The sequence below is a fragment of the Ursus maritimus genome, unplaced genomic scaffold, assembly GCF_017311325.1.
Source record: "Ursus maritimus isolate PB19 unplaced genomic scaffold, ASM1731132v1 scaffold_16, whole genome shotgun sequence".
In the NCBI taxonomy this organism is placed as follows: domain Eukaryota; kingdom Metazoa; phylum Chordata; class Mammalia; order Carnivora; family Ursidae; genus Ursus; species Ursus maritimus.
In genome coordinates this window covers 43,835,459-43,858,505 of record NW_024424008.1, presented here as the reverse complement: position 1 = coordinate 43,858,505, position 23,047 = coordinate 43,835,459, and the positions used below count along the sequence as shown (strand labels likewise).

Below are 23,047 nucleotides of genomic sequence, written 5' to 3'. Positions count from 1 at the left end.
CGTTATTTTGTCAGATTTGATATCTCCCTGTGAAGGTAGATGTTTGCATTCCCAGTTTTCAACAAGCAACCAACAGATTTTTGTCGATGATGATCAGTTAAAGCCATGAGACAAAGGGACTTAGTCTCAGTAAATGGAAAGGCGTAAGTGCAAGGACCAGGTCTCTCTGATTCACGCTCTATTTCTAGCACCTCGCACAGTTCAGGGCATATAATAAGCATACAACACATGGTTGGAATTGGCTGAAGTCACATTCAAATCACCATCTACACAGCAAAGACAAAAAAAGAACCTCAAAAGTCCAAATGGAGTTTCCACCAACAGAAACGCAGAACTGATGACAGGGCTTGCTATTTTGATAATAATGAGTAGAATCATCTTGTTTCAAAGTCAAAACAAATGTGAGAGAAGAGAAAGAACATGGTTGTAAAGTAATTATAAGTAGAAAGAAGGTCTATAAAAATCTTTCTCCAAAAAAAGGTATGGTGAAACAGGACAGGATGGGGGAGATGTGAGCACGGTGAGCGGGAGGTATCCGTGGGCCACGCAGAGCCAGACGGCTGCACGCATGTGTGGCCAATTCAAATATTAAAGCCTATTCCGTTCTTATGCTGTGAGTCGGGCCCTGTTTTTCTAACACCTTACGTGTTTTATGTCCTATATTCCAGGCAAGTCAGAATGACACCCTGCTAAAACGTCTAGGTCTTGGACGGGCCATAGGAACAGGTGAGGCAACGTCATTAGGAACTTGGCTAATTACATTTATTCCTTTTCGGCGAGGAGGAGAGCAGAATCTTTCCGACTAGTTGCCACTAATTAAAAGTATGATTTCTCTTGGTATTTTTTTTTCATTTGCATGTTAGGCCATATCTAACGACTGCTGACCAGTTTGGTCCTGGGATGTAAATGTGATCCAGGAAAATGTGGTCATCTGCGCAACTGACATGCAAGTAACATGGGGAAGGAGAGGGTGCTAAGAGATCACCTGTCTGGGGAATGGAGGTACCTACCCCAGATGTTGAATACTCAAAGAAGGCTTCCTAACCTGATACCTAGGCTGAGGTCTAAAGGATGAAGTTGGCTAGGAAAGTGTGGGAGAGAAAGGCTGCTCCGGACAGAGAGCACAATCATTATGAGTTGCGCTCAAGATTAATACTTATTGGCATGAAAAACTGCTCACAATACGACATTAAGAGCAGAACTATGCTATGGTACAGTATTACCGTACGGACGCCATTGCAGACACACGTGAGCCGAAGAGGTCAGCTCCTGCCAGGATTGGGGAATTAGAAATGTTTCCACTTCTTTTTGCTTATCTCTTAAATATCTTTAATGAACATGTATTCTTTTATTAATAAGAAGTGTTAGTCACTTATTAACCTTTTATTGCAGATGCGCTTGTCCCATCAATGAACTGAGATGAATTAAGTCTTACACTCAGTTCTTGACCAGCAGACTATGAGTGCAAAAAAAAAAAAAAAGAATACGGATTCCAGGCAAGAGACCTCCACAGCACACCCCCACACCATTGCCCCGAACCTTCTTCCTCCCAACACATACCTGGACAAACCCAAACGGGAAGAAACGCTCTGTCTGCCCCTGGGAGCCACGGTGGAAGGTCTGGCGCCAGTCTTCAATGAGTGCAGGGAATGTGCAATTGTACAGGTCCCTGTTAAAATTCACGTTGGACTCCCCTAAAAACAGTCCAGATTGTGAGAGAGGCTGGGGGTGGATGCAAACACGGCTGCACATTGCTCGCCAACCTCCACCCATGCCCTTCGGGAGTGGGCCTTCCTGCAGTCCCTCTGGACCGGCCTTGTGACATGCACTGGCAAAGGGGCCCTCAGCAAACGGAAGGCAAGCAGAGACTTGCAAAGTGCTTCAGCTTCAGGCTCCGCTCTCTCTTGATGCACTCGGAACCCTGAGACTGTTAGGTCAATGATCAAGAAGTCTGAACTAACGTGCTCAAGGCTGAGAGGCCGCTTGAGACCATGGTGCCCTAGCGGTCAACAGATAGGAGGGAGAGGGGCGCCTGGGTGGCACAGCGGTTGAGCGTCTGCCTTCGGCTCAGGGCGTGATCCCGGCATTATGGGATCGAGTCCCACATCAGGCTCCTCCGCTGTGAGCCTGCTTCTTCCTCTCCCACTCCCCCTGCTTGTGTTCCCTCTCCCGCTGGCTGTCTCTCTCTCTGTCGAATAAATAAATAAAATCTTTAAAAAAAAAAAAAAACAGATAGGAGGGAGAGGCCATCCTAGGTCATCCGGGCACCAGACACCTGCCAGGCGGCCAAAGACACATCAGAGACCCCAACAGAAATTAACCAAAGCAGTCTATACAGGAAAACTACCCTAATAACCCACCGAGTGGTGGGACAGATAAAATTATTATTGTCTTAAGCCACGCAGTTCTGGGGTGGCTGGTCATGCAGCAAAAGCTAACTGATACCATGGAGAAAATAGCAGAATGAGCACTCACCCTGGTACCATATCACCCCTTTCAGACTCATATTGTGCAGCGGATGGATCATGGCATTCCAGAGAACAGAGTATTTACTGGGACCAGTCACAGAATCAGACTGAGTGAACCTGCAATTGATAAGATTCACAAGTGTCACAAGAGCTAGTGACAGATCACATGATGATCCCGAAACTGGGTGTCCGTCCAGCTTTCGCTTGGGGTAAACTGATGAAAGCAACACTGAATCAGACTGAACCACTCTGTTTCACATGAAAACAGGTGAACAGCCTCCAACTTTCATATCTATCCAGGTTCTTCCCGGGATAAGTGTATCAGTCAGCTTTCTCTGAATCCAGAGGGGGACATCCCAGTTTCCAGAGAAGGTCACTAAAACCAGAGAAGGGGAGTGTTTTATTATGAGTGTCTCGTGCAGACAATTTATTTAACTGGGTCTCAGTGGATGGACACTCGGATTTCTCTAAAGCTTTCCGCTTATCTTTCTTATAGCTAAAAATCATTGCATATAAGCTTAATTGTGTCCTTAAGATAAACTCCCAGAAATGAAATTGGTGGGTCAAAGGGCATATTTTTTCAAGGCTTTGAACACATTCCTAAAGTTCTCTGTAAAATGCATATCTGAGTTTATCCTCATGGCAGCCGTATACGAGAATGCCCACTTCCCCACACACTTGGTGGCGTCCCTTCCTGTCCCGAGATCTGGGAAGCCTGGCTTTAGATTCCACCCACGCTACCCAGGCCATTCTCTCAGTTCCAGAGCTGAATGCCTTCCCTCCCCCACAGGCGTGTCTTTACCTGAGCTACCCCAAGAGCTCAAGTCCATCCTCCCCCGGGGGGCCTTCCCAGATTTAATGAAACAATGTCTGTGAAAGCAGTTCACGTACTGTTCATCTCTGTGTCTGTATCAGTGGCAGGATTCTACTCACTACTCCTTTCTCCCCCACTCCACATATTCTTCCGGATCCAGGTTTCCTGATTGTGCTTTCATCATCGGGATTTCATAATCCAATAAATTTTTTTGATTACATGTATATTTGTTCTTCCTGTTGGATAGTTTATTCTTACGGGCAATAGAGCCCAGTGGCCGAGAGCCCTTGCCAGTTGTCCCCACGAACGAGTTTCTAAACCTGAGACTTAGCGGCTGCATCCACATACTATTTGTGTTCATAGTATCTACACTTCTAGAAGTTGTTGGGAGTCCTAAGTGAATCAATACATATAAAGTGATGACAACGGTCTCCAACAGAGAGAACGCTTTCAGTAATATTAGCTATACTATTATTAAGGAAAAGGATCCTAATTTCTTCTTGACATATTCTCAGACGAGCGTGGTGCTGAGGACAGTGAAAATAACACCTAACACGTTCGTGGAATAAATTACCTATTTGGACATGCAACAAATACTTGACTCCCCAGAGAAAACCATGATCCTTCTCTCTTACAAAATTTCCTAGATCTTTCTCCCAGACTTCAGGATACTTTCTTACCCTCGTGTAGGAACACCACAGGCTTTCAGCGACCTTCCAGATGACCAGGCTTCAATGGGGGTCCCACCCCACGAGGAGGATATGAGCCCGATGGGGTACCGCAGGGCGTCATACAGGTCCCGTCCAAAGAGCCAGCACACTGCTGACATGTATTTGAAATCTCCATGGCCTAAGTTCTCTGTTGAGGAAAAGTTACAGAAAAGAAGTCAGAAGCGCAGTAGTTCTCCTACTGCATGTAAGTCACTGGCTTGGGGCTCCAAACCGCCAAACTCAATACAGTTCTGGCGTCCGAAAAGTTGACGGTGTAATACCGGGAATTCAAATGAATTTCGAGTGAAATCAAACTGACTAAGCACCTTCTGGGTACCACACTTCTAGATGGTTGGGACACAGTAAAAAAGATATGGAGAGACATGGGGGCTCTCCTCATAGCTCTTATATTCTACAGAATAAGCCAAACATTCGGCTGGATAAAATAAACGCCAAAATACGGTTAAGTGCCTCGAGGTAGAAACAAGTGCTAAGGGGTTTCAACAGCAAAAGAAAGAAGAGCGAATGAAAAGCAGATCACGAAAAGCCTAGTAAGACTGACCCCCCTCCCCTGTGCTTCCATAATACTCTATGCATAGTGTTTCCCTTACCCCCCTAAACTATTAGCTACTCCAAGGCAGGAACCTGATCTGCTTCCCTTTCTGGATCCCCAGTGTCTAGAACCTAACGGAGAGTCAGTAAATGTTCGCTGGCTGGTGTTGGAGGCGGCGGGTAGCTGGCATAAAGGCAGAACCACTGATGGGCAGGGAGAAGGAAAAGGTAAATAAGGGGGAGGGGGAGAAAGGTGGTGGATGCCGAGCTGGCATTCTAGACAGAAGAAACAATATGTAAAAGGGCACGAAGAGTAGGAAAACTGTTGAAAGGATCTGACTAGAGCCTAGATCACAGAAGGGGAACAGTGGAAGATTAGACGGGAGGGGAACCACATCTTAGAGGAAAGCAAGCAGAAAGCTGGAAAGCCACTTGAAAATGCTTGGGATCGAGAATGTGCGGAAGGCAGAATAGCGCTCCAAAGATGTCCACACCTTAACGCCTGCACCCTGTGGATCTGTTATGGGGCTTCGTAGATGTGAGTTGAGGACCTTGAGACGGGAAGACTGTCCTGAATTATCCAGGCGGCTCCCATCTACTCCTGAGTCCTTAATATCAGAGAACCTTCCCAGCTGCAGTCAGAGAGACGTGACAACAGTAGGAGAGGTGGCAGAAATTTGGAATATGAGAGCGACATGACCTGTACTATGCTTTTCCCCAATTTCTGCAATGGCTCGCCTTTCTCATTTGGGACCTCCATGGCCACTCTCCACTGGAAACCACAACCCCATCCCAGCCCCAACAGTCCTACTGCACCCCCTTCCCTGATGTATTTTATCTATGTATTTTTGTCTCATTAGTTTGCTCACCATCTACCCTATATCTTGATACCCAAAAATGTATTCATTCTCCAACTTTAGAGTGAAAGGGAGCTGATAGCGGTAAAATTTATTACCCAAATCTAATTGATTCCTGAATTTAGGATAACACATAGGGAAAGTTCATTTACCAAAAGATTTATCCAAAAATTTACCCAAATCGATTCAGCTTCGGAGTTCTCAAAGGGAGAATTCGGATAGTGTGATACTGAGTAGCACTGGACACTTGGTATATAATGTACTGATTTTCTTATTCATTTCCTGTACCCCCGCACTAGAATGCATGCTCCATGAGATCAGGTGTTCTTGCCTGTCTTATTCACTGCTATCCCCGGAGCACTTAGAACAGTGCTTAGCACACGGCAGGCTCGCAAACCTTAGTTGAATGAATTAACACTTGAAAATGTGGGAACACACAGGAAACAATGTTGCTGAGGATGTGGAGAAAGGGGAACCCTCTTACACTGTTGGTGGGAATGCAAGCTGGTGTAGAACAGTACGGAGGTTCCTCAAAAAGTTGAAACTAGAGCTACCCTATGACCCAGCAATTTCACTACTAAGGATTTACCCTAAAGATACGAATGTAGTAATCTGAAGGGGCACGTGCACCCCAATGTTTATAGCAGCAACATCCACAATAGCCAAACTATGGAAAGAGCCCAGATGTCCATCAACCAATGAATGGAAAAAGAAGATGTGGTGTGGTATACACACACACACACACACACACACACACACACACACACAATGGAATACTACTCAGGCATCAAAAATATGAAATCTTGCCATTTGCAACAATGTGGATGGAACTGGAGGGTATTATGCTAAGCGAAATAAGTCAATCAGAGAAAGACAATTATCATATGATCTCACTCATATGTGGAATTTAAGAAACAGTGGAGCACAGGGGAAGGGAGGGAAAAATAAAACAAGATGAAATCAGAGAGGGAGACAAATCATAAGAGAATCTTAATCATAGGAAACAAACTGGGGGTTGCTGGAGGGGAGAGGGGGTTGGGTGATGGACGTTAAGGAGGGCACGTGATGTCATGAGCACTGGGTGTTACATGCAACTGACGAATCTCTGAACTCTATCTCTGAAACTAATAATACACTATACATTAATTAACCGAATTTTAAAAAAAAGAAAATATGGGAGCAGTAAAGCAGGTATAGACAAAAAAGAAAAGGGATCAGAAAAAGCACAAGGGACCACATTTGGAGGAAGGGATGGAAGAAAGCAAAGAGAGAGATGGAGAAGTCAGAGGAGGAAAACTAGGGAGAGGAGATACCATGCAAACAGAGGAATGCGCAGTTTCTTTTTTTTTAAGATTTATTTATTTATTTATTTATTTGAGAGAGAGATCACACACGCACACACACAAGAGACAGCGGGGGAGGGGCAGAGCGAGAAGCAGACTCCCCGCTGAGCACGGAGCCCAATGCGGGGATCAATCCCGGGACCCTGATATCATGACCTGAGCCAAAGTCAAGAGTCAGACGTTCAATCAACTGAGCCCCCCAGGCACCCCTGGAATGTGCAGTTTCTAAAAGCAGCGGTCAGCCGTGTCAAATGCTAGAGTGTCCAGAATGTGTAACTGGGAGAACAGCAGTAGCCTTGAGGTGAGCAAGTTGTTGAGGCGAAAGCAGGAGCCAAATTACAAAGAATGAACACACGGAAAGGCAGTCCAAAGAATGAGAACAAAAGATGTTCTAGAAAAGCTTAACAAAGCGAAGGAGAGAGGTGAGGCATCATGAGAAGGGTTTTTATTATGTTCAGTTTTCCTTTGTTTTGTCAGAATAAAAGAAAGGCTAAATCTGAGAGCAGAGCCTGTGTCTGCCCTGCTCACTGCTGTATCCTTGGGGCCCAGCACAAAGCCTGACACAGAACAGGCAGGAAATAAGGATTCTGTGCTGAATGGGCAGGGGTGTGGAAGACCAGAGCTCGAAGGGTAAAAGAAGGCTGTGGAGGGGGTGAGCGCCCGCATCAGAGGCAGCCCTGAGAGGACAGCCCTCCGTTGTGTTCAGACGCAGAAACAAAGGAAGGGAGAGAAAAGGAGAAGTGCGTGGAGGCTGTGGTGAGAGATGCTGGCAGAGCTCATGCTGAAGGGCCTCAGTGTGTTCAGCGAAGCTCAAGGAAGCGTCATCTGCCCAGAGCAAAGGGGGACAGTCAGTGGTGGAATCTTGGGAGGAAACATGAAATGGCTACCGTCAGAAATCGTCAGAAGTCGGGTAGAGAGTCAACAAGAAATGAGTAAAGGGATGGTTGCATCATAATAGATCAGAAGCGAACCCAGGATTACGGAGCCCACCTGGGACACTGACCCATTATGTAGGCGATGGCACGTGTTCCGGCAATCCCTTACCTGAGGTGGGCTTAGCCCACTGCAAGTCAACCTGGGCAAGGTCCTCCAGCTCCTGCTCTGCCTGAATGAGTGACACGGAGAAGATGCGGACAGACTGATAGGCTACCGTGTTAGCCAGCTCTCTTGTGGCATTGAATATCTAGAAAGGAAACAGGAATGTCATCTCTTACACCCACCTAGGGGGTGGCCAACTATCCTACTACCTCTTAGTAAACACTGCCCACCCTCCGAGCTCCTTCTTTTTTTTTTTTTTTTATTAATAATGATTTTTTATTATATTATGTTAGTCACCATACAGTACATCCCCGGTTTTCGATGTAAGCCTCCGAGCTCCTTCTGAGCCTTCATATGCCAAGACCAATCAAATAAATAACCAAAACTAGTGATGGGTTGGTCTGAGTCACCTTGATCCACCTTGATGAACAGACACCAGGTTGAATACGCCCCCAAAGAAAGGAGGAACACAGTAAAATCTGAGATCTCAAAGAGCAAGTCTGAATTAGATGAGGTTTAGGCTAAAGAAGGTCAATTATCAATTAGACCACTCTAATGTCTTAAAACTAAAATACTTCTTTTTTTTTTTTAAGATTTTATTTATCTATTCGACAGAGATAGAGACAGCCAGCGAGAGAGGGAACACAAGCAGGGGGAGTGGGAGAGGAAGAAGCAGGCTCATAGTGGAGGAGCCTGATGTGGGACTCGATCCCAGAACACCGGGATCACGCCCTGAGCCAAAGGCAGACGCTTAACTGCTGTGCCACCCAGGCGCCCCAAAACTAAAATACTTCTATTCAGAAAAGGTATCTGATAACATAACCATAGCATTAAATTCTTTTCAAAATGGAGCCCACAAGGCCAGGGGGTAGATTGGTGTAATCCACAGCACATAACAGAGATGTCTTCAAAAGGAACACAGCTGAGAAATGACTGTGGAAGTACTGAAACACACCGCAATGTCTCAAATGCTGATATTCACATCTCATCCTGGCCAATCACCCAAGAAAAGCACGGGAGCCAACACAACTTGAAGCCAGCGCTCGGCGCGACTGCTGAGAGCAGTCCCGAGGAAGCAAAGAAAAGTGTCCATGCAAAGACATCACCTTTTCCCAAGTCCCTTTACGAAACCTCACCAAGGTGCCAAGAGCAGGACAGCAAATGGCTTGGAGCCCTTCTGGACGAGAACAAGTTCTACCGAGTAGCTTCTTTGTCCGTCAGTCCTCTAGGAGTTTCCACAACAGTGCTATTTCCTTCCATCCTGATTTTCTAGCTACGTTTTCTTTATTATTATTTTGCAAAGATCATATTGTAAATATATTGTTTTGGATTGTCATCTGTGTGTGTTTTTTTTCTTGGCTTCTCTCCACCCCCCTGGACTAGTCTGGTTTTCCCAAAACAAAGGGCTAAGGAGCATCAGGAAGCACAGTTCTCATGGGCCTCAGGCAACAACAGACAGGTTTCTGCCACGGCCAGAGGCACAGGAGGCTGGGAGACCTTCCACTGGCGGCTGGCTGCAGAGACTCCAGCTGGCGCCCCAGCCCACAGCAGGAGAGAAACCGCAGGCCGCCACAGCGCCCCCGCACGGCATGTCATTGAAAGGGGCTGCCCTTGCGATCGCCTCTTGACCTGCCACGGAGCCTGCAGTGCCACTAAGGCAGCCGGCTGCCAAAGACCGGTCTCACGGGCTCTCCCAGGGAGCCACAGCCTGAAATGCCCTGGGGTAACAGCAGCTCTAGCCGGTCAGGGTGGCCGGTCTTCCCGCCAGCAGGACAGAGATTACAGACGGTCTCGGGAAAATTCCATAGGAAATCCAGACCTGTTTTGTTCAGAGTCTTGCCTGGCAAGCGGACTGCAAAATAAACAGTAGAGTCAAAACAGGCTCAAGCGCTCACAGTCTGTTCTGGCAGGAAAAGTATTTTCCAGCAGCAAGTACCTGTAAAAAGTCACCTCCCTTGAAATCAGCTCTGCTCCAAGCACTGAGGATCGTACGGTGCTGCCATGGAAACGGGGGATGAAACTGCCTTCCATCCCTCCACCCACACTAGCTTCCGCACTGCCTGGGAACTCGAGGGCCTCCTCGCAGCGAGATGCCAGCGAGGGGAGGCGGGATGGGCGAACCAGCTACTTGTCGCGTAGACCGCTGCAGACAGGCGCAAAGCCGCCAGGGTCGGGGCGGGGTGGGGGGCTGGCATCTTCCTGTATCAGCAAGCACACGGAACTGGATCCCAAACCCTGGCTGGGAAAAACTTCCATTTTCAAACTCCCGTTTGTGTACTATGTCAAACCAAAACGCCAAAGCCACAGCGCGTGTTAAAAAAGGGGGGGGGGGATTCTTGCTCTCCTGATGACAATTACTTCTGAAATTGGTACCCCTTCCCAATATCAGCAAGCCTTCTTGATGGAAGCATTTCCTCAGGGATATTGACAGCAAATTTAGGAATAAAGAGATTTCAGGAAGATTTTCATTTAAATGACACTTGGTTTCCCTGCTGATGAAAGGGGAAGCCTTCCTCCATCTGCTGAGATCAAATTTCATCTCATCAAACACCTCAGTGTAATTATTTTTCTACCAAGTATTTAAATGAGGATGTAAATGAATACCAAGGTATCTGAAGTCATTAAGGCTGCCGCGGCTGAGAGGGAGGAGCACTGGCTCTCAAGGGACCCGCAGTTCACCATCAAAGCAGCTGCTCCCCGGTGTTCATTTTGTAACCTTTATGCCACATTCTTGAATTAATGAAGAAACGTCAAGAATCTATTTCCTCAGAGAATCCTGGCATGGGGTCTGCATGAGGGAGCAAGGCATCTGTGTGAGAGTATGTGTGTATGTGTGTGTGTGTATGTGTGTGTGTGTGTGTGTGCAAGGGACACGGGGAAACTTGACTTAAAAGAATTTGGATTCTGTAAGTTATAGCCCCTTCTATCACAGTATAATGGAGCAGCAGTTTTAAAGTTGAGGGAATAACTATAAATAAGCCAGCCATCATAACTCCCATGAATCTTTTATTGTAATATGGTACCAGCCCTTTTCTTCTGGATTTTGACTTCTCTACGTATAAAGTAGGAATGTGGGGATTGCCAAGATATTGAAAACTGGCTTTCCTGTCTAACAGTGGCCATCTTCTTCTGAGCCTAACTAGAAATATCCAAGTCTTAAGACCTACCCTGACTTAGGAGGCGACAGATGAACATTTAGACTTTTCTCCATTTATACACATCTCACTCAGCGTTATAAATAACACTCAATCTTAAAATTCCACTTTACCCTAACAACAAGATGGGCATACAATCTGCCATTTCCTTCATTTGAATGTGAAGAGTGGTAGGTTATAGTAGAAATCTTACCTCCTCAGAAAAGTCACGTGGAGGGGGGCAAAGAGAAGCGAAAGACATTGTGTGTGTACGTGTGTGCATGTGTGTGTACATGTGTGTACGTGTGTGTGTGTGTACTGTGCGTCTGTGTTGGGAGTCTTTAGAGGAAAAGGAGCAAAAGGAATAAAGGAGGAGTCATATAGAAGCATCCTTCTGATCAAAAAATAAAGTTCTACAGTGTGTTAAGAGACAGGAAAACTTGGCTTTGGATACTGTCAGCACCTAAAATGCTGTGTTGCAAACTAAGTGCATGATTTAAACAAAAAAATAAAAAAATTAACACTTGGCTGTGTCAGAGGGAATCTTTTTTCTATCTCCCTATATGTCAGAGCTTGTAGCCTAAGTCTAATACAGAAGAAGCGTAAGAGTAAATTCTAGGCAGAGAGAATGTGTTCACTCTTAACAATATCAAAATCTGATTCAGCTTGACAGAAAATGGGATGAGATCCCCTGGCATAGGCTGCTATTGAGAACCTGACTGTATAGATACAAATACATCTGGTCCACGCCTTTCAGTGCAAACAGGGAACTACAATTAAAACATTAAGGAAAGTACTGTTTTCCTTAGTGAGTTAGCAGCAATCCCACTTCTACACAAAACCAGGCTTTCTTTCAAGATATAAAACTTCAATTTTGCTACCATTCACTGGTGCAAAAAGGGAGGCCAGTTAAAGTTCACCTTAATAAACATTTAAATTCAAAGGTGTCCATATATTTAAGCAGGGCAGGAAGCAAGAGTAAATCAGATACCCGTTATGAAGACATAAATGCAAGAATTTAGATTCTGAATTACCAAACTAATAAAAATTGAAGTAGATATGTCCAGAGTAGGATCTTTCTAGTAGCATTATTTAGTAATTGATCAACAAACAAAAAAGGAAAAAAAGCAATCGGGTAGAAGCAATAGAGGCAAAACAAGAAATTATAAAGTATGTGGAAGGACTCAATTTTATAATTTGCTTTTAAGATAAATGAACTGAGATCATAATGTCATCATAGAGATTTTTAAATCTCAGATTTAAGTATTTCTCAAAAACGGAGAAGTAGATGATGAGCGAAAGGCAGGACAAAAAAATCAACTTGAGAAGAAATTAAGTTTTAGAGGAAGAGCTGGGAAGACAATAGTGTTTTCAAGTTCTTAGCCAATTAAAGGAAATAAAGTATGCAGAACACATCTGTGCCAATACATAATGCAAATTAAAGAATTCATTCCTAAGATTCCTGTTTATATAACATGACTCTTTATTGTAAACTGTGCCTTCGATAAATACTTAAGAGATTAGTTAAGTCAATATCGGTTTCCTGTTTTTATAGCTTTCTTTTAAAAATTATAGTTATCTCATGCTCATTATAGAAAAATCAGAACATACAGATAAGCAAAGAAAATCAGTCCCAGTTTCAAATGTGTCAAAGAACTTAAGTCAGACTAATTTCTCTGAAGTTCTGATCCTGCACAAAAAATCTTTACTCCTCTTTCAGCAAATTTGAAGCAGATATAGTTTCAAGATGTCTATGAACTTGTTAATACACTGTCCAGCCCTGATTCCTATTTAAATGAAACCACAACGGTCTCCCTTACTTTTATTTTCAAGTCAGACAGCTTCCACCAAACAAACGAAGCAATGACAGGCCTGAGGCCCAAAGCACTAACCCTACCACACCCTATCCAGAAATCCAACCTCTTTATTTTAGACTGTTTTGGGGTTTAATCTGGAAAGTAGAGCTGATTTTAAAAAGAAAACTGAGCACTGAAGACATACAGCACCAAGGCTTAGCGCTACCACGGCTGCCTTGCTAGAGTACCATTCAAACTAAGAGGCGTGCTTCCCCTGGCAACTTTTTCCAGTGTCCTTTTTATCCAGCTTTACTTAAGAGACCTCACTCGTAGTTCATCAGAGGGGCCCTATTCTCTAATAGCAACGAAGGCGAGAACTCTTCAAAGTGAATTTCATCACTGACCAACATACTGGCAAGTCAGCACCCCCTTGTTCTGTCCCACTTGATTCTCCATGTACTCTATGTGCCCCATCCCTCCTTGGGAGCCTACACAGTGCTCTTCCACCTGACATTCAGGGTAAAGAGCCTAGTGAAGCCTCTATATACTTATAATAAAGGAGAAAAGATGCGAGGTCTCAAAATTTAAGAACGGTTAATCTTCAAAGACCATGACTGAAACAGAGAAAGAAGAATTGAGGCCAACAAAAGAAATGCTAGGCTATGAGAAAGTTGAGCAAAAATAATCATCACTGGCCTATTACTTCTTCTTTCTGTGCAAAAAAAAAAACATAACTAAACATAGTAATTTGATATATGAATATATATCACAATTTCATATATGAGGCCTAATTGAAATATCAAGATGTCTACAGTTACCTTGAGATAGTTCACATACACACACACACACACAAATAGATAAACAAAATATGGCAAAATATTAACAACTGTCTATCTAAGTGATGGGTATATAGGTGTGTATAAGTCTCTTCTGTGTGTGCTTGAAATTTTTTATACCTTTTAGTATAAAAAAACAGTGACATCTTATTTTTAGACAGCAGTTTTCAATTTATAACAACATTTTAGAAACAAACGCAATAATTTAATCTTTGTAATGGCCCTGTAAATTAGTTAGGTCAGATATAATCACTATTGTAGTATAGTCATGAAAACTAAGTCTCAGACATTTAACAAAATTCAACATACTTTCATGATAAAAAAGAAAACCTTTCAGACAACTAGAAATAGAGGGAAAATTCCTCAATATGATAAAAGGCATTTATGAAAAACCCATAAGTAACATCACACTCAGTAGTGAAAGTGTGAAAGCTTTCCCCCTAAAACCAGGACGAGACGAGAATGTCTGTTTTCACCACTACTAATCAATATTGTACTAGAAGTTCTAGCCAGAGCTATTAGACGAGAAAAAAGAAATAAAAGGCATCCAAATAGGTAAAACTATCTCTATCCACAGATGATGTGCTCCTATATTAGAAAACCCAAAAAAAATCCACAAGCAAGCTACCAGAACTAATAAACTAATTCAGCAAAGTTTCAGGGTACAAGACCAACATGCAAAAATCACTTGTTTCTATACACCAGCAATGAGCAGTCTTATGAGGAAATTAAGAAAGAAATTTCATTTATAATAGTATCAAAAAGAATTAAATACTTAGGAATAAATCTAGCAAAGGAAGTAAGAGATGTGTACACTGAAAACTATAAAACATTGCTGAAAAAAAATTAAAGATCTAAATTAATGGGAGAACATCCCTTCATATTAAGAAGGCTTAACACCATTAAAATGTCAATATCACTCAAAACAATCTACAACTTTGGAAAACAGTGTGGAGGTCCCTTAAAAAGTTAAAAATTGAGCTACACTATGATCCAGCAATTGCACTACTGGGTATTTACTCCAAAGATACAGACGTAGTGAAGAGAAGGGCCATATGCACCCCAATGTTCATAGCAGCATTGTCCACAATAGCTAAATTGTGGAAGGAGCCGAGATGCCCTTCAACAGATGACTGGGTTAAGAAGCTGTGGTCCATATATACAATGGAATATTACTCAGCTATCAGAAAGAACAATTACCCACCATTTGCAGCAACATGGACGGGACTGGAGGAGATTATGCTAAGTGAAATAAGTCAAGCAGAGAAACACAATTATCATATCGTTTCACTCATTTATGGAACATAAGAAATAGCAGGAATATCAGTAGGAGAAGGAAGGGAAGAATGAAGGGGGGGTAAACAGAAGGGGGAATGAACCATGAGAGACTGTGGACTCTGGGAAACAAACTGAGGGCTTCAGAGGGGAGGGGGAAGGAGGACTGGCACAGGCCGGTGATGGGTATTAAGGAGGCCAAATATTGCATGGTGCACTGGGTGTTACGTGCAAATAATGAATCATGGAACACTACCTCAAAAGCTAAGGATATACTGTATGGTGACTGACATAATAAAAAATTATTTTAAAAAATATAAATAAATAAATAAATAAACAAACAAACAAAAAGCAATCTACAGATTCAACACAGTATCTATCAAAATTCCAACAGCTTTTTTCATGGAAATGGAAAAGTATATCCTCACATTCATAGAGAACTGCAAGGGACCCTGAATAGCCAAAACAATCTTGAAAAAGAAGAATACAGTTGGCAGATTTATACTTCCCAACTTTGAAACCTACTACAAAGCTACAGTATTTAAAACAGTATGGTACTGGCATAAGCACAGACCTATAGATCAATGGAATAAAAGCGGAAGCCCAGAAACAAACCCTCACATATATGGTCAGTTGGAATTCCAAGAGTTCAATGGGGAAAGGACAGTCTTCAACAAATGATGCTGGGAGAACTGGATATTCACTTGTAAAAGAGTGAAGTTAGACCTTCACCCTATACCATATATAAAAATTGACTCAAAAATATGGATCAAAGACCTAAAAGTATAGAATTCTTAGAAGACAACATTGGGGAAAACCTTTGTGACACTGGATTTGGCAACAATTTCATCAATATGACACCAAAGCATAGACAACAAAAAATTAATAAACTAGACTTCACCAAAATTAAGAACTTCCATGCATCAAATGTCAGTCTCAAGAAAGGGAAATGACAACCTACAGAATGGGAAAATATTTCTGAATCAAATATCTGAAAAGTGATTAATATCTAGAATATATGAATAATTCCTACAATTCAACAACAAACAACCCAATTGAAAAATGGGCAAAGAACTTAAATAGACATTTCTCCAAAGAAGATATATAAGCAGCCAATAAGTGCATCAAGTAACACTCAACATCATTAATCACTAGGGACATGCAAATCAGAACCACAATGAAATACCACTTCATATCTACTAGCATGGCTATAATTACAAATTTTTTTAATTAAAAAAAACTGGAAAGTAACACATGTTAAAGAAACTGAAACCTTTGCAGATTGTTGGTAGGAACATAAAATAGTAAAGGCACTGTGGAGAAATGGTGGTTCCTCAAAAGTTAAACATAGAACTAACAGATGATCCAGCAATTTCACTCATAGGGATATATCCAAAAGAACTGAAAGCAGGGACTGGAACAGATATCTGTAGAGCGATGTTCATAGCAGCATCATTCACAATAGCCAAACGACAGAAACCACCCAAGCGTCCATCAACAGAAGAATGGAGAAAGAAAGCGTGGCATAAAAAGGGACAAAGTTTCGATATATGCTACAACATGGATAGACCTTGAAAACATTATGCTTAGTAAAATAAGTCAGACACAGAAGGACAAAGATTGCATGATTCCATTTACAATAGCATCAAAGGAAGGAAGGAAGGAAGGAAGGAAGGAAGGAAGGAAGGAAGGAAGGAAGGAAGGAAGGGAGAGAGGGAGGGATGGGTTTTCTATGTAGAAAAAATAATAAAAAATAAATAAAAGAACTGAATACGTAGGAATAAATCTAGCCAAGGAGGTAAGAGACATATACACTGAAAACTGAGGTACCAAGAATAGGCAAATTCGTAGACAGAAAGCAGAACAGAGGTTACCAGGGGCTGGAAGGGGATAAGGAAGAGTTATTGTTTAGTGGGTACAGAGTTTATGTTGGGGATGAGTACAGACAGTAGTGACAGATACACACAAGACTGTGAGTATATTCAATGCCACTGAGTCGTACACTTAGCAATGGTTAAAATGATAAATATGATGGTATATTCATTTTAACCACGATTGTTTTAAAAAGCACATTTTCAAAACAAAGTCTCAGAAACAGTGATTTGCTCCAAGTCATACAACTGGTAAAAGGCAAAGCCAACATTCAGTCTCAATTTGTTAAATCTCCATGACAACAAAAGACATGTATTCCATTACATGCATAGCTTAAAACAAAATCTAATTGTTTTGATTTCCTAGGCTCTCTCCAGGAGCTCATCTTCTAAAACCTATCAAAAGGAAGAGTAATCTACTTTGTCTTCCACTTGATACGAAATCTCCCTCACCAACAGATACTCCAGCTTCTGCCTTTAGCTCAGGAAGGGGAGAAAAGAGCACCCCGCACTCTTACAGTGCGCTCGGCGTGATTAAGAAAGCAGGCTCTGAAGTCACATTACCTGTTCATATCCTGGCTCCCCTATTAACTGGGTGACCAAAGCAGGTAATTTAACCTCTGTGGGCCAGTGTCCTCATCTGTGAGATGAATGGTATTCTTCTGATAAGGTTGTTAAATCAAATTAATTATTACATGCCAAACACTTAGAACAGATCTTGGCTCCCGGTTAAAAAGAAGGTTTCTACTTCCTTCTTGCCCCCTTCTTCCTCCTTCTTTTTCTTCTTCATCATCATCAACATTATTTATTAACGCTGAACCTCCTGCAAATTACCTGTGAAACTGTCATCTGCATGTTACTTTGCCCACTGCAAAGCCAGACATCTCCAAATAAGACATCATGAACTCTCAGGGTGATGTTCGTTCTCCCGAAAGTCTGTTGTGCCATCACCTCGTAAGGTCCACCCGGCTTCATAGGATCCAGTACCACCATCCAGCTGTTAGAGTGTGCTGAAATCGTTAAGAGGCTCCAAGGAATTAATCAATCAATTAAAATGAAATTAAAGCCCAATCCTGCCATGTATCATATTCATTTGTGGCTAAACCCAGCCATTGTGATGAACTGAATTCAAAGATATGAAGACTGGCCAAATTTCACACAAGCAATAGAAATAACAAAATCAGCAGCACTTCCATCCTTAATCTGTACCAATCCCTCCTCCCTTGTAACTGAAGCATTTACAGGAAAAATAAATTACCCAGTTATAATCCTAAATGAGAACAGACAAAAACATTCTGAGATTAAAATTCAGGGAGTTTAATTAAAAAAAAAACATAAGATAGAAATTCTTATTATACTATCCAACTGTCAATATTAATAGAATCATAATGTAATAGATTTACACAGTGCCCCAAACTAATTTGTAATTATCTAATCAAATGTGAACACCCGTTAGAGAAAATCATTTACAATCTGGAACTTCCCCTTACTTGATGGTGTCATCCTTGTCATCAACCCTCCCACCCACTCCCCATGTTGCTTCCAAGGATTAATGCTATCATTGGGTCTGGGTTCTCCAGACTCACAGGTGAGCAGAGGAACTGACATATAAAGAAGCAGTAGGAGCTTACAATTAATTTCTCTGTGAAGAAGATATTTAGACATGCCCAATTATTTATTTTCAGAGTTATTTACCAGACTCAAGGTTTTCGGACTCAATTAGGGAGATGAAAAAGCTATCCAAGACCCTATTTCCAGAAATTCATAGCATATTCCTTAGGAACCACCCCCCTACCACCTTCCTACCTCTCACCCACTCATACCACCACCACTGCCAACATCATACTCAGAAACTTAGGGAAAATATTTTCAAAATGGCAAAATTATGCCTTGGAGAACCAAACAACATGAACAAAGTTGAAGAAATGTGAGTGAGAAAAATAAAGAAAACAGATATGATTATTTTAGAATAAATATTCTTGGCACACTGCCAAAGAATACAAAATAATGTCTGATTTGTGCCCATCAGACCAATGTGAATTCAAAGGGTAAGAATGGTAAGAACTGGAAATTGAGCACCCTGAAGTTATTACAGCAACCTGTAAAAAAATAATCATGATAAAAATACTATCCAAGCGCCTACTATGTGTTAGACACTCTGCTGAGTTCTTCCCAATCGGCAAAAGCTAAGCAGGAGCGTGAGAAGTCCAGACACACGACAGGAGATTTGTGAAAGCTCAAACCACACAGGATTGCTCAGGGTCTTGGGGAAAATGTCCAAATGCCTCAGGGCATCAGTGAAAGCGTGCACGCTTGCTCCTCTCAAAAGTGCAACCGTCTGAGATGGCTGCTCCCGTCCCTTAGAGGTCAATGACAGCCAGGTCCAAACGCGCACTATTGTTTTTACACCACCAATAGCCAGACGTCAACATATTAAATGTATAATGCCCCTAAAGCAGAAGAAGCACTGTTTTGGCAACAGTGGGCAGTTAGCACAGACTGTGTCGCACAGGTGTGACGCGCTCCGTATGGCTCATGCTTCTGAGCCGGCAGACACTCCAATCTGTCCCAACTACAGTCTTGCCAAGGTCTTTCCAGGCTTCTTGCACTGACATATCTTCCTAAAGCTCTGTCCTTCTGCCACCAGCATTACTCATTTATTGATGAGGAGGTCAAAAAACTTAGGCAGGACTTTTTTTAGCTTTCTACTACTCTACAATTTATTCCTACTCGCTGTTGTTTATTAGACATTTACACTTAGCCTCAATCACGCAATATGGCTGGTGAAGAAAATGGCCTTCACCAGAGCTTCTGGAACGTTCTGCTGCCCAGCAACAAAAAGACAAATAAGGGGCAGGGGAGACATTCGGACAAGAGACAGCAACACCGTCCCAGTACAGCAGAGGATGAGCTCCCTTTAGCACCCAAATAGTCTGAAGAGAACCAGGGATCCAGACCTGAGCCTTAGTCCCGAGAACTGCTCTCCTGAGGAAAACTCTCAACTCCCTCAAAGACCTTGGAGAACTTCCTCTGCCCTACTCCTCAAGTTCTCTTAGTTTCAAGCAGTTTTCCTCTCCCACTTGATTAAAGAAAAATAAACTCTGACACAATAATGAGGGCTAGGAAAAGTAGCCTGCCCGGGAGCGCAGGGGAAACCAGATCCACCGCAGAGAGCTGACTAGGGGTCAAACTAACTCAGAAACAGTTCGTTTAAAACAATGAGGATTCCCTCCCCTGTCAAGTGTACACAAAGGAGAGCAACCCCCGTGAAGTCTGCTTCTTAGACTAAAGGCAAGGATGGGATGACAAAGACAAAAGTCACCCTGTTTCCCAAGGAGAGCAGACTGGTCCTCGGCTGGCAGTTCAGGACCAGCTGGTTCGAGTGGAGCTAACCACAGGATGACGAAATCCACTTGCAGTTGTTAGAAACTGTGCTGACCCACCAAGTCCATTGGGTTGAATCCAAACAACAAAACTGAGTCACCGACTACGAAGAGTGGGAAGTTCACCAGCAGCTGGCCTTCTGCTGATCCTGATGGGCTTTCTGAGCAACGGCCGCTCTGGTTCCTTCTTCTGGGACCTCATCACCTGCCATCTTACCACCTCTCTTACCAATCCAGGCCCAGGTTTCTGTAAATTCTCATTTTTGTTGGATTCAAATCTCTGCTTCCTCACATTCTCTCTTCTTGCATCGGGTGAGATTCATGTCCTTCCTTCATTATAGAGAGTCTTCGAGTGCCTACCGTGTGCCAGGCACTCCATCAAGTAAACGGCAGAGAGTAAACCCCAGCCCTGAGTTACACCAACAAGAAAGCCATGCAACCTGATTGGGGCTTTGCGTCTCCGTGTCCAGTGGGGAGCCTATCTCACCTATTTCGTCCTGTCCCTCTTCTCTTCATACTCCGGCCAAGGACTTAAGTAAAGAACTCTCTTCGTTTTTTTCTCTCCCCCACCTCAAAACCAGAATAACAAATCATCAAAGGGAAAAAAAAATCAAAGGAATTTGTCTAAAGACGTGATTAGTCATAAAGTGCTTTCATGCTTTTTTTTCCTTTTTGCTATTCACATCAGATGTTAATTATTTTTCAGGTTATTGTGCCAAATCTCAGATGCCAAGAGAAAAAGGAAAATTATCCATGACCTTTCCCTTCCCAAAAGGAAAAGCCTAGAGCTGGGAGAAGCAGCCCTGTTTGCTTCTTCCCCCACAAAAACCTTGGCTTTTACCAGCTGCAAATCATTCAATGATTTGTGGAAGCAACAGGGAGGTCTTAGCGCCCAAACTGCCCCTTGACAACCAGCATTTATTCTGTATAAAGTTCATCTCTACCCCCACCAAATATGAATGTAAAAAGAAAAAAAAAAGCTCGAATATTTTTCTAGCGATAAAACTGTTCATGCAAGTTGTTTAAGTGATAGCATGCTATGGCAGACACACCTGACAGTGACCCCCCAGAAGTCACACCCCTATATAGTCCCCTCCCCTCAAATGCAGGCAGAATCTGTGATTTGCTTCCAACCAATAGAAAATGGCATGGGGGGGAAATGTCATTCTTGTGATTAGGTTGCATTACATGGAAAAGATAAAGGAGTTTTGCAGATGGAATTAAAGTTCCTAATCAATAAAAAGGGAGATTTCCTTGGGTGGGCCTGACCTAATAAGGTGAGTGCTTTAAAATAAAGAAGGTCTCGAGATCAGAGACTGGAAGCAGCACAGATGCTTCCACAAATGCTACAGGCATAAGGAACTGAATCTGCCCACAACCTACAGGAGCTTGAAGTGGATCATTCCCTAGTCAAGCTTCCAGATGAGAACACAGCCCAGCCAACACCTGATTTCAGTCGTATGAGACCCTGAGCAGAGAACCCAGCTGAGTGATGGCCCAGGCTTCAGATCTCTAGAAACCGTGTCATGATAAAAATGTGTTCTTGTAAGAACCTAAGTTTGTGGTAATTTCTTATGTACCATAGGAAAGGGGTATTCATGCTAACACTGCAACCAGGAGCTTTTCGCTTCCCTAAGGGGTTTAAGCTTTTTAGAATTTTCTAAATTAAAGAAAATATCTTTACTTACCTCAGTCATGATGACAAACCCAGACATACACTGATTTGACCACCCCCCACACATCCCCCATGTGTATCAGAGTGAAAGGATACACCCTATCCTCCCGCACGTTATTCCTTGTGTATGAAAGAATCATCATGCATCATTTGACAACATGGTTTGAACAGGCCCAGTACCTGACCCATATTCCCAATCTTCCCTCAAGTTTTAATTTTCCCAAAGCTTGAGTGTCAGTCTGCTGGACAAAAACCTTCATGCTATTAATTCCATTTTGTGTGGGCACCCAGGGGATTGACTGTAGGTAATAAGCTAAATATTAACAGAGACAGAGTGACAAATTGAGGTAGTCTAGCTGAAAATCCCAGAGTCCTCATCAAAATTTAGATAGAAATCAACCCTCCAATGTACCCTGTAGTGTCTCCTTTGAGAAACATTTTCTTTGCTGCCCTATAAAATTCCCTACATGTCTACCTCCTTTACTGCAAGTAACACTTTATCCGTTTTGCTTCCTGTGCAGGACAGAGCAAGACGCCCCTATCGGTAGGTTTATAGATCTACAAAAAATACAGACCTTTCTTCTCTACCTAGCAAATATGGAGAGGCTACTAAATAGACCTACCCTCACTGTTCCCAATAGCAACCACCCCTTTCCCTGTGAAATTACCATCAACAGTCCATGAATCTGTTGGTTCCTTAAGTTGCTGCTGGATATTTTCACTCCAAAAGACACATCACTTTGCAGTAAAGCGATGAAGTATTACTTGAACCAAAAGTACCAAATGTGAGAGGATAGCATGAGAGAGTGCGTTCCTGGAGGATGGGCACGACTTGTATTCTTCTTTGTATTTTTTAGGGTTTCAGTGTTTTATATACAATAAGCCCTCGATTGATGTTTATAGGATTGAACTCAAGACAAGTGAGCAAGTTTACTACCACCATGAAGGAAAAGAGAGGCTCACCGCTAACTATTACCTTTTATGCCTTGCTGTCACTACCTACCCTCCTGCCTCATTTCTGGCTATTCCAAATATTGGTCCTACAATAGCCATGAAGGGAGAAAAAAACTAAAAATAATGCATAAGAACATTTTAAAAAATCTGAACTGCTATATATACGGGCAGAACAGAGCAAGATGCCCCTATAAATAGGTTTATGGATCTACATAAAATAAATACCTTTCTTTAGTACCAAGCAAATGTGGAAAGCCTAATAAACATATATAAAGTATATATATGTATATATATACACATATACACACACGCATACATATGTGTATATATATATATATATA

General features: G+C 42.6%; 1 protein-coding gene across 1 annotated transcript in view; it reads right to left on the bottom strand.

The window, feature by feature from the left end:
* The window catches only part of SIAE (sialic acid acetylesterase), a 37,926-nt gene that overhangs the window by 8,525 nt on the left and 6,354 nt on the right, over positions 1-23,047 (bottom strand). Inside the window, exons 3-7 of the mRNA XM_008688239.2 lie at positions 17,529-17,704; positions 7,789-7,927; positions 3,963-4,140; positions 2,476-2,585; positions 1,561-1,694 (exon numbers count right to left, since the gene is read on the bottom strand). Coding sequence (XP_008686461.1) covers positions 1,561-1,694; positions 2,476-2,585; positions 3,963-4,140; positions 7,789-7,927; positions 17,529-17,704 — 737 coding nt within the window. The remainder of the gene's footprint in view (positions 1-1,560; positions 1,695-2,475; positions 2,586-3,962; positions 4,141-7,788; positions 7,928-17,528; positions 17,705-23,047) is intronic.